We start from the raw sequence: 16,762 nt of genomic DNA on the forward strand, positions 1-16,762 counted from the left end.
TGGCAGGGCTGTGGTGGGCTGAAGACTGGCCCTGATGTGGAAGCACTCAGCAAAGGCTGACGGCCCTGGGGGCCTGTGATGGAGCCCTGAGTCGTGGGCAGGGTGAAGGATGGCCCTGGGGGCTGAGCAAGAACAGTGAGGGCTGGTGGTGCCCTTGGGACCCCATCAGCTGGCTAGGACTGGCAAAATAGTATAGAATGCCTCACTGCATCCATTGTGCACCTTAACACCTCGTGTCATCCAGGTCTACTGAAAGTTCATGTTGGTGGCACAGCAAGACATGGCCAAGGGGGTGTGTGTGACGACATAACAAAATAAAGGAGAAACATGACTTGTGTTGGACAGGACAGAGGAAATCTGGAGTTCTGGGAAAAAGTAGTTTTGACAAAGTCACCCCTTTGTTTACAAGCACATGTGGGGAAAAATACTACAGTCACTCATTTGGGAGCAAGCCTGTGATTTTCAAATGCATCTTTATTGATTGGTTGATTTAGCTCAAGTAGTATGAACTTGACAAGAACCTGAAGCTAAACAACACAAAAAAACAATTACCACTATTACCTCACACAGTAACAGACTAATGCAAAAAACAGAAGAAAATACAACAACCCAGCTAAAAGAACCATGAAATAACTAAATTAATCTGTAAACTCTACGTGTAACAAACGGCTGAGATTAGTCCCACACGTCATTATAAACCCAGCAGGAGGGAAGAGGAGGTCTGAACACAAAACCAAGCACGTCAGATGTCAATTCTTTCTCCCCTGAGTGTGCCTAAGCACTGGCCCATTTGAGACAACACACAACCATGTGCTTGGCAGCACATGTGTGAACAAGTGAGACAGAAGCAGAGATGCACACCATCTGCCCACATTATGCCTTTTACCTTAGAAAGCCTCCTTTGTCTGTTCTCTGCTTTGGAACATTCAAAGCTTCTCAAAACAAGAGACAGATATGGATTTGAACCCAAAGGATGTGAAAAGAGCCTGGTAATTGAAGGAGAGTAGGCCAAAAATAGAGAACTGAGCACTACAGGCAGAAATTGAAGTTAGTAGGTAAAACTCATCTAAACACATTCATTCCAGATAAGCACATGATGGAACAGCAAACCTGGATTTCAGGAAGAAAAACTGGGGAATACTAACCCACTCATTTCATCCTTTGCTTCCCCATTTTTTTCCCCCTCCACTCTTGTGAGACCCCACCTGGAGTACTGAGTCCAGTTCTGAAGCCCCCAACATACGAAGGACATGGAGCTCCTGAAGTAAGTCCAGAGGAGGGCCACAGAGATGATCAGAGGGCTGGAGCACCTCTGCTATGAAGACAGGCTGAGAGAGCTGGGGTTGTTCAGCCCGGAGAAGGCTGTGAGGAAGCCTTATGGAGGCTTTCCAGCACCTGAAGGCGGCCCACAAGAAAGCTGGGGAAATACTTTTTGCAAAGGCATGTAGCAATAGGACAAGGGTTATTGGTTTTAAATTGTAAGAGGGTAGATTTAGGTTAGACATTAGTAAGAAATTCTTTAGTGTGAGGGTGGATCCCTAGAAGTGTTCAAGGCCAGACTGGAGGAGGCTTTGAGCAACCTGCTCTAGTGGGAGGTATCCCTGCCCATGCAGGGAGTTTGGAACTAGATGATCTTTAAGGGCTCTTCCAACCCAAACCATTTTACGATTCTATGATTTGCTGTCTGCCCATTATGACTCCTCTGTCTGCACCCTTTGCACTCACTCCCCCTCATAGAATCACGGAACCATCCTGGTTGAGAAGAACCTCAACCTGGTTGAGATCACTGAGTCCAGCCATCAACACAACCCTGAAGTGCCACATTTACACGTTTCTTGGGTACCTCCAGGTATGGTGACTTCACCACCTCCCAGGGCAGCCCGTTCCGGGGCCTGACCACTCTTTCAGTACAGAAATTCTTCCTAATATACAATCAAAACCTCCCTTGCCGCAACCTCAGGCCATTTCCTCTGGTCCTATTTTTATCTACGTGGGAGAAGAGACCAACACCCACCTCACTACAACCTCCTTTCAGGTAGCTGTAGAGGGTGATGAGGCCTCCTCTAAGCTTCCTTTTCTTCAGACTATACAACCCTATAGACTTGTTCTCTAGACCCTTAACCAGCTTGGTGGCTCTCCTCTGGACACACTCGAGCACCTCAATGTCCTTCTCAGATTAAGGGGCCCAGAACTGAGCACAGTACTCGAGGTGCAACCTCACTAGTGCCGAGTCACTTCCCTACTTCTGCTGGCCATGCTATTCCATGCTATTCCTATTTGCCTTCTTGGCCACCTGGGCACACTGTTGGCTCATATTAAGGCAGCTGTCAACCAGCACCCTCATTTCCTTTTCTGCTGGGCAGCTCTCTGGCCACTCTTCCCCAAGCCTGTAGTGTTGCCTGCAGTTGTGACCAAAATACAGGACCTGGCCTTTGGCCTTATTGAACCTCATATAACTGGCCTTGGCCCAAAGATCCAGCCTGTCCAGGTTCCTCTGCACAGCCTTCCTACCCTCTAGCAGATCAACACTCCCACTCAATTTGGTGTTGTCTGCAAACTTACTAAGGGTGCACTCATTCAGATCATAGATAAAGCTATTGAACAAGACTGGCCCCAAAACTGAGCCATGAGGGACACCACTGGTGACCAGCCACCAACTAGATTTGACCCCGTTTACCACAACTCTCTGGGGCTGACCATCAAGCCAGTTTTTTACCCAGAGAAGAGCACACTTGTCTGTGCCATGATTCACCAGCTTCTCCAGGAGAATGCTGTGGAAGACTGTGTCAAAGGCCTTGCCAAAGTCCAGGGAGACAACGTCCACAGCCTTCCCCTCATCCAAAAGGCTGGTCACGTGGTCACAGAGATCAGGTTGGTCAAGCAAGACCTCCCTTTCATAAACCCATGCTGGCTGGCCCTGATCCTCTGACCTGCTGTGTGAGCTCACTCAAGATGAGCCTCACCATGATCTTTCCTGGTACTGAGGTCAGGCTGACAGGCCTGTAGTTCCCCAGATCCTCCTTCCAGCCCTTCTTGTAGATGGGCATCACATTATCCACCCTCCAGTCCTCTGGTACCTCTTCTGTTGGCCAGAATAGTTGATAAATGATGGAGTGAGGCTTAACGAGCTCCCTGACTAGCTCTGTCAGCACTCTAGGGTGGATCCCATCAAGCCCCATAGACTTGTGTGTGTCTAGGTGCAGAAGCAGATCATTAACTATGTCCTCCTGGATTCTGGGGGAGTTGTTCAGCTCTCCGCCCTTATTTTCCAGGTCAGGAGGCTGAACACCCTGGGGGTAGCTGGTCTGACTATTAAAAGACAGGCAATCATCTGCTATCTCCCATACCAAATGGGCAGCAACCCTCCTGCCTCACTACACTGCCTTCCCTGACCTTCACACAGTTCTGCCAGTGACTTCCACTTCATGCTCCCACCCTGCTCTTTGCCTTGTGTACCTGTGTGTCAGAGACAGCTGAAACCTGATTTCCTGTCTCCCACAATCAGAGGAGCTCTCATCTTGATTTCTCACTCCTGAGGAATGCAGAGAAATGGGATCTAACATCACGTAAATAGAGTAAATACCTTAAACTTTTTGTAATCTGTCCATCTTCTTCATCCTTCTTGTCTTTTCCTCCCACTTGGTCCCTCTCTTAAATGTAGTAATGTTTACAGTACTTCAGGTCCAGTTCTCTGATTTTTACATAAACCCCCAGAATTTTCCTGAAAGTCAGTTCACTCCCCAAACCCCATGCCTTCATCAGAGTTACGGCAGTTATGGGAACATCTACTGTTTGTGCCACTAGGCAGAAACTGCTTTGGCATGACAGCATAAGGCTTGCACAGGACAGAATCTCTCTAGCACCCTTCTATGAACACTGGCTTAAAATAAAATATTATTTTAAAAAATTTACAGAGAATCTCTTCTCCTTCCCCTCCAACTCTAAAAGCACTTCTCTTGTGGTAAAGAGTAGCATTGTTGTCTAACCACAAAAAAACAGCAAAACACACATGTGAGTGACTGATTTCTTCTGCTTGTGCATGTGGTGCAAGGGCTGTACAGGGATGAGACACGGACGGGAAGGCTAAACCCACAGGACTTCTGCCATCTTCAAAACTGCAGAAAACTGGTACAAGGAAACTGGCAGATATTTTTCTGTGTTTCCCAATAAAAACACTGGTATTTAGTTGCCTTCATGCACAGCAAGGGAAACTAAAGTTAAGTAGGAAAAAAAGCTCTACCACTTGTTGGGTAGCTAGCAACTGAACAGACAGCTTTAGTAGCCTCAAGAATCTGCCTTAGCCAAGTTCACTATGAACAAGTCAGATGGGCAGCTGTGGCATGCTTGTTGGGTATACTCAGTCCTGCTTCAGAGCCGGAGTAAGCTAGTCATTCTCTTGAGGTCCTTTCTAGCTCTATGCTTAGGAGTTAATCAGTTGGGTCCACTGAAAAGAACAAACGGGTTGTCTCCATTTTTTCTGTCCAGCACTTGCAACTAAAGCAACAAAGGAAAAAAATAGTAATTCCTTCCTTCTTTTCCCCAACCTTCATGTCTTATAGCTAAGGAGTTTTCAGCCCTCAGAGTTAGTCCTTCTAATACTGATGGAAATGATGGGAAACGCAATACCCTTGGAACACTTGACACATAGAAGCTGGGGTGAGGACTGTCAGCACAGGACAGACTTGTGTGGGCAGAGGGAATGCTCACAGGAGTGCAGCCCGTGCCACGGGCAAAGCATGACAAGGACAATGTATATTACACAGCATGCCTTCTGCATCTAATTAAAGGGTTACACAAAAGGGCCATCCTGTCCAGTCACTCTCCTGGAGCTTCACTACACTGGCTTGTCTAAGAGCCTCTAGTGAGGGCTAACTACTTCCACCTGTGGCAAGAGAAGAACTATGAACAGTGGAGTCTGCCCATCCCTCAGCAGAGAACTCCTTGTTAGCCTTTCAGCTGACCCTTTCATTCACCCAGTTCACAGTCCCCTTACCCTCCCTCCCCTTAATTTAAAAAAAAATGGTTATAATTAATACATGGAAGGTGACGGCATTGTGCATGTGGTTGACTTCCAGTTCTCCTTCCCTCTTCTCAGGCATTCTCCTTCGTCCTCTACAACATTCCCCCCACACCCCCCCCTCCCCGCCCCCAAGTCCATTCCATCAGTCCATCTCGCTTGCATGCCTGGGGGGTGGTGCTCACTTGCCATAGACGCTCTCATCACTGTAGGCCACATAGAGAAAATAGTCCTCCTCATGGTTATCCTGAAGGGGGAGAAAGGGAGAAAGTAACAAAAAAAGCCCTGTAACCCGCTACATGTGAAAAAGCCCAACCAAGAGGTCATTGTAACAAGAGGGCATAACCGCTCTTGCTTTTTCTCCTGTTTTACATCAAGGGCTTCACTTCCTCATACCAAAGACAGTGTACAGTAACTCCCTCTCTCTGGATATAGCTCTACCTCTAAATTAAGGCATGTTGCATTTCTGAACACAGTGGATTTACTTGAAGAACCACAACCAGAGTGTGTTGCAAACATGCTACAGAAACAGCTCTGACTGTCGCAGGCTGTGCAGCAGAATCCCAGCACAGGTATGGCCTTCAGATGGAGAGGAGACACTTAGAAGGCTTTAAAAATTGAAAATACAGTACTTGGGAAATGTGGTTATATTTGTCATTTTTCAGACCACTTTGACAAGCAGCTGTATTTCTAGTCCTGTTTTAAATGTGGGCAGTAAAGCTGAGATATTAAGTGATACCCTGATACAAAAAATCTGCAAAGTGCCAGAACAGAGTCCTGATCTCAGCTCTGGACAGTTAGACATACATTCCTCCACATGTCCAGATTTGGAAAACTCCCTGCATGTCTTAATCTTGTATTATCTTTACCAGTCCACATACACATGATCCAGTTATTGTCAAAAAGTCATAGGTCAAATAAGGCTCACAGCACCATACTGGAGCTCTCCTATTAAAACACACTAACACAACAGATGGAGAAACCAAGGATAAATCAATTCAGGCTGCAAACCAAGAGTGATATAATGGCTATATAATTGAGGAACATTCCTCTGATGGGCACAGAATTTGCCTTTAAGGTAAATCAAATAACACTGCTCAGAAGAAATGCCAGGCTGCAATTTTCAGTGTCCTACAAGGTCCTCACATACACAGTGCAAGTAATTAAAAAGTAATTCTGAACAAAGAATAAGTGTTCCATGACACTGTATCTATAGACGGTTGCGCACTGATACTGTGTTGTGGCTAAAAGGAAATATCTTTTTTATCAACAGGAAAGCCAGTGTATATGGTCTGTGTCCAACCCCCCATCCCTACACAATCTTTCTCCAAAATATAAATAATAAAGTTGTTTATTTCCATACCTCATTTAAGTAGCAGGACCAACATATCATGGCTGGGTCAACTATTCACCACCTGATATGACAAACCTTTCAACTATCAGACAACCAGTTAAAATTAGATTACTTCCTACCCAAACCATTCCATAATTCTATGTACCCAAACTAGAAATACACCTTTCTTTGCTATTATTGAATTGAAACTGAGTATTAGCCAGCAGTGTGCCCTGGCACTCAGAAGGGCCAACCCTTCTGTGCATCAAGCACAGCATTGCCAGCCGGTCAAGGGAGGGGATTGTCCTGCCCTGCACTGGTGTGACCTCACCTTGAGCACTACGTGCAATTTTGGGCACCACAATATAACAAGGACATCAAGCTATTGGAAAGTGTCCAAAGAAGATCCACGAGGATGATGAAGGGTCTGGAAGGGATGAGGTCACTTGGATTGTTCAGCTTGGAGAAGAGGAGGCTGAGGGGTGACCTCATTGCAGTCTGTGGCTTCCTCAGTAGGGTAAGAGATGGGGCAGGTCCTGATCCCTTCACTCCTGTGACCAGTGACAGGTCTCAGGGAAATGGCAGAAAGCCGAATCAGGGGAGGGAGATTTAGGTTTGATATCAGAAAAAGGTTTTTCACCCAGAGGGTGGCTGATCACCGGAACAAACTCCCCAGGGAAGCGGTCACAGCACCAAGCCTGCCTGAGTTCCAGAAGCATTAGGATGATGCTCTCAGGCACATGGTGTGATTCTAAGGGTGCCCTACATAGGGACAGATGGGAGTTGGACTTGATGATCCTGAGGGGTCCCTTCCAACTCAGCACATTCTATGATTCTATGAGGCTTCTAGGGCTCCTCTTTGTAACTGTGGAATGGAAATTCCCTGAACAGATGATGGGAAACAGTCGAGGCTAATGGGGCCTGTGTTCCTGTGACCAAGCTGTGCCCATTGACAACTGAGTAGTGCTCAGTTGTCTTTCAGTGAGGATATTCAGTCATCCAGACACACCAACAGGAGAAAGAGACAGGCCAGGCTTACCTCATACAGTTGGCCCATGGTAGCACTGGTGGGAGGGATGGTATTATTGACAAAGAAGAACAGGGCATCCTCTGGCCTCAGGTGGATCCGCTTTCTGATTAGGAAGTAGAACTGGCCAACTGAAGAGGAACAGAGGAGAATGCTTTAGGTGCAGTAAGAGTTCTTTTTTTTCTTATCCCTAACCATGGTTGTTTTCTTTTGGTGGTGGAGGTCACATGCTGTATGTAAAAAGTAGGGAAAAACTAACAACGTGGGAAAAAAAAGCAGTAACTTCACAATTTTAACTACATTAGCAGCCAATCCACTTGAAGCTGGCAGTTTCTCGGGTACATGCCTCAGACCATCCACCCTTAAAATTCACACTCCACCTACCATGGTATGAAATGTTCTGTGGGGAGTGGTGGGAAGACCTCTAATTAATTTAGCCTTTAAATTCTATACATTAAAGACACCCTGGAGAATCTAAGTGTGTACATTCCTGAGAACAAATTCCTGAAAACACATTTCTGACTTCTTGCTTGAACTATGTTGCACAAGAAAATATTCCATAGTCCATTAAAAACTGCAAGAAAAAGAAATGTTGTTCCTTTAACTCTTTCGGGTTCTGGCCATGACCACTCAGAAAAGGAACTTTGTAGCTGTGTGTGCTAGTTTGGTGGCTTTTTTTGGTAGTGGGGGAAGGGCCCCAGGAGTGGCTCTGGTAAGAAGCTGAGAAGGTTCCCCTGCTCCAAACCCAGCCAAGGAGCCATTAGAGGGACAGTAGATGCCCCTCTGCCATTAACATGCGAAAGAACTGAGGTAAGAGCTGAGCAGAGCCAGCACTTAAAAAAAGAAGACCTGTGCTGGAGAGGCAGATCTTGGTGAGGAAGAAGGGGAAGAAGGTGCCCAAGCAGAATTTTCCCTGCAGTCCATGGCGAGATGGCAGCTGTGCCCCTGCACTCGTGGAGGAACGTGGTGGAACATTCCCTGAAGGTGCCAGGAGGGGTGAACTTGGCCAGTGGTCCTGGATTTTGTGGCCAGTGGATTTGCTACCAGTGGACTCTGATTATGCAGCTTTGGAAGACCCCGGGGCCAGGGGAGGTGGCTGTTCCCGAAGCAGCCCCTGACTCTGTGGGAAGCCCAGGCTGGAGCAGCTCTGGACCTCGTGGGAAGGACTCATGAAGGAGAGGTTGGTGGAGGACTCTCTGCCATGGGAGGGACCCCGTGGGGAAGCAGGGCAGGACTGTAAGGAATCCTTCTTCCTGAGGAGGAAGGAGCAGCAGGAACCACCAGCCTGTGAAGTGACTCTAAACCCCATCCCCTGTCCCCCTGTGCCGCTGGGGGGAAGGAGGGAGAGAAACTGGGAACAAAGGGATTTGGGCCTGGGAAGAAGGGAGGGGTGGGGTAACATCTGCAAGCCCTGCTCTCTGTGTGTCTGTGTCCTGTGTGTGCTTGCTTAGTGTGAAATTAAATTATTATTATTATTTCACTAAGTTGAGTCTGTTTTGCCCAGGACCTTACTTGGTGAAGGACCCTCCTTGTCCTTTGTCTCGATCCATGAGTTTCTAGTTGGGCTTTGTCCTCCTCATCCTAGAGTGTGTGTGAGGGGGCGAAGTGAGTGAGTGGCCATGTGGCTGTTTCTTTTTTGTCATGTTAGGCCAAAACCACAACACCATGACTCCAACGACAGAGGTGGAAAACTGTGGGATTGTTTCAAGAACTTGTATCTTCCTGTAACAACCATACAGCTCCTGATAACTCTGCAGCTAATTCATCATCGACTGATGATTAGGCCACTGTCTACGATACACAATTCAACCAATTTTGTCAGTGCTAGAAGTCAACAGTGACACATGCATGTTAGCTGAGACAGTGAGATGCCTCAGATCTCAAAGAATTCTGCATATTGTAATTCAGGCTATAAGGTATATAAACATAACAAGAAAAGCCAGGTAAACTGGGATAATGCTAAAATATTGAGCCTGCGTTTATTTTCTTAGTGCAAATCATAAGAGTAAAAAGCACTTCTGAGACCTTCTCATTGACAATCAGGAGGAAAGGAGGTGTACTTTGTTACCTGTGAGGTCAGAAGGCACAAGATACTTCCTTTTGTCTAGGTCAGGTACTCTGGCTTTTGGTGCTTTTTCGACAATTACCTGGATAGAGAGAGAAAAATAAAGAAGTGAACCATGAGTATCAATAAAGTAAATGGACAAAAAGTATCAGTGGAAAGTATTACCCTTTGAGTGAGGTGGTGCTACCAGTCCTTTAGAAATCTCTCTAACAAATACACAACACTAAGGAACAGACAGGTGAGAAGACTAAAATCACTGGCAATAGCTGTGCTGGGAGCCCAGGTTACTGCAGCAGTAAGCAGTGAGTAAAAAATGCAGTCTGCAACAGACATAAAAATAAAACGGAATACCTGAGAAGAAAATAAATCAGGTCACCTAGATGGTCCCAATTCAGGTTAATTTCGGATGAAGGAGCTGCCAGGAGGCTAATATGTGAACACAAGAAGTATCACAAAAAAGATGAACTTTTTCCAGGTTACGGATCCAAACTGCATGGCACAAAATCAGCCATAGTCCCAGTAAGGGCTACATCGTCATTTTTATGTTCACCAGTACCAAGTGCACTAGAATGAAGCAAAGAATTAAAGAGAAACTACAGCTCATTGGGGAATGTTGTTTTTTTCTTTTTAATCTCCAGTTCTGCAGTAGTTTTCTTGTAGTCTGAAATTCATATCCTTTAAGTTATTTTTCTTTATTTACATAGTTATGGACATTCCTGTATTTATATGAATATCTAACAAAAAATAGGCTATCATCTGGGCAACTGGATTCAGAGACCTTTGACACAAACCACTAAACCTCCTTATATTCTAATGTCATTACAACATAAAAATATGAAGCTTGGCAGCAGATTTTTGGGCTCCTTCAATGAAAAACCTTGAAAACCTTTCCAAAGGTTGGAAGCATGTTTCCAAGGAACTATGAGGTTTGTGCAGAAAAACTGAACGTGGTTTTTTGGTTGTTTGTTTTTGTGATGCATATTTTTGAACTGGTGAGATATTTCCCCCTTTACTCGGCTCTTGAGACCCCACCTGGAGTACTGTGTCCAATTCTGGAGCCCCCAACATAAGGACATGGAGCTCATGGAGAAAGTCCAGAGAAGGGCCATGAAGCTGATCTGAGGGCTGGAGCACCTCTCCTACAAGGACAGGCTGAGAGTTGGGGCTGTTCAGCCTGGAGATGAGAAGGCTCCAGGGGGACCTTATAGTAGCCTTCCAGTACCTGAAGGGACTACAGGAAAGCTGGCGAGGGGCTTTTTACAAAGTAAAAAGCTGTAGTCGGAGGACAAGGGACAACAGATCAAAACTGGAAGAGGGGAGATTTAGATTAGACATCAGGAGGAAATTCTTTAGTGTGAGGGTGGTGAGACACTGGAACATGTTGCCCAGACAAGTGGAAGCCCCATCCCTGGAAGTGTTCAAGGCCAGGCTGGATGGGGCTCTGAGCAGCCTGATCTAGTGTGAGGTGTCCCTGCCCTTGCAGAGGGTTTGGAACTAGATGATCTTTAAGGTCCCTTCCAACCCAAACCATTCTACGATCCTATGATTCTGTATAATGCATGATTCAATATATGTGGCTTGCTGTTCTGGTGAAGCCATTCTGACCATCTCAACAAGAAGCGAATTTTCTGAACCTCCTCAACTTTTATTCCATCACACCCTATAATTGCAAATACACCATGTGAGACACTCTGGGACTAATTTCTACGGGCTCCATGCTCCCATAGCTCCCCAAATCAGAAAATGTATCTGTTGTATAACAGAAAAGGCTAAACTGCTGTGAACTAAGCCTTCTTTGCAAGCAAAATAGTGATTGTCACATTGGTGAGACACTATGGCAGAGAAAAATGTTATGATGATAAACTGGGTGTATTTAGCCTGGACAAAGTGCCATACTAACTTGACTCCTTCTAGATCCAAGTATCTGCAAAGCGTATCACACCATACATCTCTTCCCTGTGCTCCATTTGGATGCTGCCAAAACAGCCAAAACCCCTGAAAATGTTAAGTTTTTCTTTTCTTTTTAAATAGTAAGATGATTGTCTCTGCATCCTCAAGAACTTCAAGAACCTCAATTAGTACAAGACGTTCAAGCTCTTTCAGGCAGTTTGTGGTAGGACATGCATTTCCATACAAGATGCAGCTGTTAAATGCTATGAAGGGCAGTGCCATTATCTCATTAAACAGGTGCAGGCTGAACAGCAACTGCACTTTGCAAATTTTTTACCTGCACATCCAACAAGGCAATATCTAACACAATAAAATGCAGTGGAGAGAAACCTTTAGACCTTACCTCCAATTTCAGAAACTACTAACAAGCAGAACTGCTAGCTAGCAGCACTGATCTGAATACCTTGACTCAAAAGGATAACGAAGAAAAAGAAGTAATGCCTACGAAGAAAAGGTGAGAGTGTTGGGTCTTCTAAGCCCCTAGGAAAGATTTAAATCAGATCATCACTGAGCTTCAGAGAGATCTCGCTCTTGCAAAGAAGCAGGGGAGAAATGGAGGTGCTCTACTAGTCTGACTACCAATTATAGTCAGTTTGCCTGATAGTGCAGGGATCTCTTCTGAAGCACTAAAGCCTTCATGCACATAAACAAGCCTACAAAGAATATACAAAAGGCAGATACTGGTTATTTTTATGTCTGTTGCTGCTGGGTGGTGACTGTGGTAATATGGGGCCATGCCAACAGTATAATCTCAGCAAAATGCTGGGATTTATCAGGGCACTGCAGTTTGTGCAGCCCAGACATCATCTTCAAGGATCCTGCTGTCGTGAAGGGCAGAGACAGAAGTGATGTAAAGAACAGTTGTGTGCTGTATTTATTTGCTCCATAGGCAGCTCTGACAAGAGGTTATCCCTGACAATATACCTCACCATGTGTTGTAATTTTAATCCTTAACTACAGCACACCTTGTTATTTTGATCCTGGCTTTCCCCATGAAGATCTGCTGGTACCTCTCTATCTTGACCTCTTTCACCTCTTGCCAGGCAGGGTCCACTCTCCACACATCTCTTCCAGGCGTATCTAGCATGATCTGCTGTACAATCTGCTGTGCTAATCCCTAGTTTACAGCTTGTCTCACCCCTGACCTACAGAGCCCTCTGCAGTTCTCATCCCCAAACACAGAACCGCACGCACCTCACCACTGACAGACACTGCATGCTCACCCTGCTGTGCTATGCCAGGGGCCCCAAAGAGAGCTAGGACAGATTCAGCCAAATACTGACTTCCAAAAACTTCTGCAGATCCAGTTATGGGCCACTCCCAAGCCTGCAGGGAAAACCTGTGGTGTAACTGTTCACCCTCGCCCTTAGGTTTATGGGGGAGTCTGAGTTATCTTGCATGCAGTACCCCTGGGTAGTAAATCTAGGACTGATCTCTCCAGTGGGGATGGAACAAGAACATTTGCAAAGCATTTATTAAAAAGGAACACACACAAAAAATTCACAATTAATTTGATTTGTCATTTCTTCTCCCCAATTATTACTAGTAATTATAAAGCTAAAAGTTTTCCACAGGCACTCCAAAGGGACTGAAGGATGAGGAAGCAAAGTTTAGCTAATGACCTTGTTTTTCAAGTGACTTTTTTTCCACAGAATCATTAAACAGGAGGGCAGAAAGATTGGGAAGTATCATTTTTCTCTCGTGCGAAGGAAAAAGAACAGACTGTATCCAAAAGACAGGCCAAAATAAAGCAAAATAAAAATAAAGGGAAAGTATCAGGTGACAAGGATACAGACCTTGTTTTCTAGGAAGAGTACCCCAGTACTCATCATTGTTCTCCTCCATTTTCACAGAGCTCCTTCCCCACCCCCCAAGCCCACGCACACAGGCTGCCAGAAAAAGACGAGCACCATTCTAGCTGTCGAGTTACTGCGGTTCCCAGGGAAAAGAGGGGAATTACACCCCGCAGCCATACAGAGCTTCCTACAGAATAAACAGCCATAGCTTTGCAATAGAGGAAAGAAAAGAAAAAAAACAAAACAAAAACGCAGCCTGGAATGAGAATCAGAACGTCAAGATCATATTCACCTCTACTAATCTCATTCCTTTTGCCTTTAAAAATAATACTAAAAATGAAGCCAGAAGCGGAGGACAACAATCCACAAAGAAAACAAAGGCGGCAGAGCCGCGATCGCCACTGCTGCCCTCACCCTCCCCACCCCCCCCCCCCCACACACACACTCACGGGGACTCTGTCGGGGTATTTCTTCCTGATTTTCTCCCCTTCTTTTTTCCTGTACTCGAACGGGTGGTCTTCCTTGTACTGGAACTTCATGCTGCCGGGCTGTCACCTTCCCTCCCGAGGGCTGCCGCGACCCTTCCCCGCACGCAGCGCCCAGCCCGGCCCCGCACGGCCCCGCAAGCGCAGCTCAGCCGCGGTGCCCCGGGGTGGGCACCAGCCGCCGGAGACGGCAAATCGGGCGCCCCAACGTCACGGGGAGGCACCCCCAGACCCTGCCGTCACGGGGCGGGGCTCGGGTCGCTGGGGTGCCGAGGGGGGGGGGGGGGAGGCGCCGACCGCCCACCTATTGGGGAGGGGGGGCAAGGAGGGATGTGCCGCCTGGGAGCCCAGGCGCGGAGGGGGCGGCGGAGGCGGGGGCAGGGGGGGGGCGAGGTTTTATCCTTCTGGTTTTATCCCCGTCCCGACCCTCCCGCCTCCGCCGCGCAGGTTCTTCGTGCCGCGATGTGCTGCGCGGCAATAAGTGATAAAGTAAATAAATAAAAACGTAAAACCGGTATTTATTTATTTGTTTGTTTGTTTTTCTTGAAGGCAGCAGAGCAAACAAGCGACTGAGCAAGGCACCCCGCCCCCCCCCCCCCACTGCACCGTGACTCAGGGTTTATAAATAACAGCACGGGCAGCACGTAATCCGGCCGGGACTGCGGGCACGGCCGCGCTGCTCCTGCCTTCCCCGGCCGGCGTGGGGCGGTGTTCCATGAGCGGGACCGGGGCCCGGGGGGGTTCGAAGCTGCGGGGCCTCCCTGCGAGAGGCTCGGCTACCTCTGCTTGTCTAAACTGGCGGCGAGGAGCCTGACCTGTTCTTTTAAGTGACTGTGAGAGAGGTGCAAGACCAAACATTTCCTGGCGGTCCGTGTCGGATCTGGATTATTCCCTTGTTTATAACGTCTGGGTGAAACAAGGGGCAGAAAATGTGTCACGTAATGAGCCAGGTCAGATGCACGTTCCAAACACCAGGCGTTTAAAGGGAGCTGTCAGCAAACAAGCCAAAATAGCAGTCCAGTTTTAGCCCAGTTACTCAGCTGATACATACTTGGAATATACTTGGTTTACTCTAGGAGTAGCTGGGCTCAAAATTGTTTACTGACCAGCAAAAGCGAAGGTATTAATGAACGGATCAGCATGCTCAAATCAACACAAACATTAATTACTGCTACCACAGGGACAATGAATGGGAGTGTATACATCAATTATTTTTTGCATATCTCATCCGGAGTAGCAGAACTTTTCCAAGGAGGTACTAGTTGTACTAGCAGGGGCTGAGGGGAACAGTAAACTGCCTCAGATGCAGAAGGCGACTCTCCGAGGCCGCACCAGTGGCAGAGGTGAGAGGACATGTTTCCTGTATGTCATTCAACTCTCTGCCAGTGTGTTGATTCAGAATTAACAAGGATAGGAAAATATGTTGTTGGCGTTTTGCTGGCACTCTACTTCTGCAGGGTGGCTAAAATGGAAAAAAAAATCCAGACTATAGCAAAGAGTCAGCTTGAATTCTGAGGAAATCTAGTGCTACAGTTAGCTCCCTACAAGTCCATGGGGCCTGATGGTATCCATCCGAGAATCCTCAAAGTGCTGGCTAAAATCATTGCCAGGCCTCTTGCGATGATTTTTGGGAGGTCCTGGGAATCTGGAGAGATCCCAGTTGACTGGAAACAGGCTAATGTTGTCCCAGTATTCAAGAAGGGCAAAAGGAGGACCCTGGAATCTACAGGCCAGTCAGTCTAACTCCAGTGCCTCATAAAATTATGGAAAAGATTATTCTGGGAGGTATTGATAAACACCTGGAGGACAACACAGGCATCGGTCACAGCCAGCACAGCTTCACGAGGGGAAAGTCTGCTTGTCAAACAATTTCTTTTTATGACAAGGTAACCCAAGTAGTTGATCAAGGGAAGCCAGTGGATGTAATATTTCTGGACTTCAGCAAAGCTTTTGATACTGTCTCACAGTATCCTCCTGGCCAAAATGTCCAGCACACAGCTGGACACATGTACCATATGATGGGTGAACAACTGGCTCACAGGTTGAGCACAAAGAGTGAGAGTGAATGGGGTAACATCAGGATGGCAACTGGTCACTAGTGGGGTCCTGCAGGGCTCCATCCTAGGCCCAGTCCTCTTCAACATCTTCATCAATGATTTATATGTAGGACTCGAAGGAATTCTAAGTAAGTTTGCTGATGATGCAAAGCTGGGAGGAGCTGTCAACTCCCTTGAGGGCAGGCAGGCCTTGCAGAGAGACCTTGACAAGTTGGAAAGATGGGCAGTCACCAAACACATGAAGTTTAACAAGGGCAAGTGCCACATTCTGCACCAGGGACGGGGCAACCCAGCTGGTAAGTACAGACTAGGGAACGAGTGGCTGGAGAGCAGCATAGAGGAGAGGAACCTGGGGGTTGCTGGTTGATGGCAAACTGAGTATGAGCCAGCAGTGTGCCCTGGCAGCCAGGAGGGCCAACCATGTCCTGGGGTGCATCAAGCACAGCATTGCCGGCCAGTCAAGAGAGAAAATTATCCTGCTCTACTCTGCACTGGTGTGGCCTCACCTTGAGTACTGTGTGCAGTTTTGGACACCACGATATAAAAAGGACATCAAGCTGTTGGAAAGTGTCCAGAAGAGAGCCATGAGGATGGGGAAGGGTCTGGATGGGATGTCTTATGAGGAGTGGGTAAAGACCCTTGGATTATTCAGCTTGGAGAAGAGCAGGCTGAGTGGTGACCTCATGAGAGGAAGAGATGGGGCAGGTACTGATCTCTTCACTCCTGTGAGCAATGACAGGACTCGGGGAACTGGCAGGAAGCTGAATCAGGGGAGGGAGGTTTAGGTTCGATATCAGGAAAAGGTTTTTCACTCAGAGGGTGGCTGAGCACTGGAACAAGCTCCCCAGGGAAGCGGTCACAGCACCAAGCCTGCCTGAGTTCCAGAAGCATTTTGATTATGCTCTCAGGCACATGGCGTGATTCTAGGGGTGCCCTACATAGGGGCAGATGGGAGTTGGACTCGATGATCCTGAGGGGTCTGTTCCAACTCAGAACATTCTATGATTCTATGAAATTGAAGAGCAAACTTGA

General features: G+C 47.0%; 1 protein-coding gene across 1 annotated transcript; it reads right to left on the reverse strand.

The window, feature by feature from the left end:
* Nucleotides 1–456: 456 nt before the first annotated feature.
* GABARAPL1 (GABA type A receptor associated protein like 1) lies at nucleotides 457–13,828 on the reverse strand. The gene is made up of 4 exons (XM_051608129.1): nucleotides 13,638–13,828; nucleotides 9,446–9,524; nucleotides 7,390–7,508; nucleotides 457–5,264 (listed from the first exon to the last, which is right to left on the reverse strand). The coding sequence occupies exons 1-4, from the start codon at nucleotides 13,725–13,727 to the stop codon at nucleotides 5,199–5,201; spliced, it is 354 nt and encodes a 117-aa protein (XP_051464089.1). The 5' UTR covers nucleotides 13,728–13,828; the 3' UTR covers nucleotides 457–5,198.
* Nucleotides 13,829–16,762: the final 2,934 nt, after the last annotated feature.

Source organism: Apus apus, chromosome 1 (genome assembly GCF_020740795.1).
Source record: "Apus apus isolate bApuApu2 chromosome 1, bApuApu2.pri.cur, whole genome shotgun sequence".
Lineage (NCBI taxonomy): Eukaryota > Metazoa > Chordata > Aves > Apodiformes > Apodidae > Apus > Apus apus.

What these genes read in the sequence shown, in the direction of transcription:
- GABARAPL1 (XM_051608129.1), bottom strand. Translation starts at nt 13,727, where the DNA reads ATGAAGTTCCAGTACAAGGAAGACCACCCGTTCGAGTACAGGAAAAAA. An exon ending in TGTGCCTTCTGACCTCACAG is followed by an intron (nt 7,509 to 9,445) that starts GTAACAAAGTAC and finishes GTTCCTCTTCAG; the next exon opens with TTGGCCAGTTCTACTTCCTA. An exon ending in CCATGGGCCAACTGTATGAG is followed by an intron (nt 5,265 to 7,389) that starts GTAAGCCTGGCC and finishes CTCCCCCTTCAG; the next exon opens with GATAACCATGAGGAGGACTA.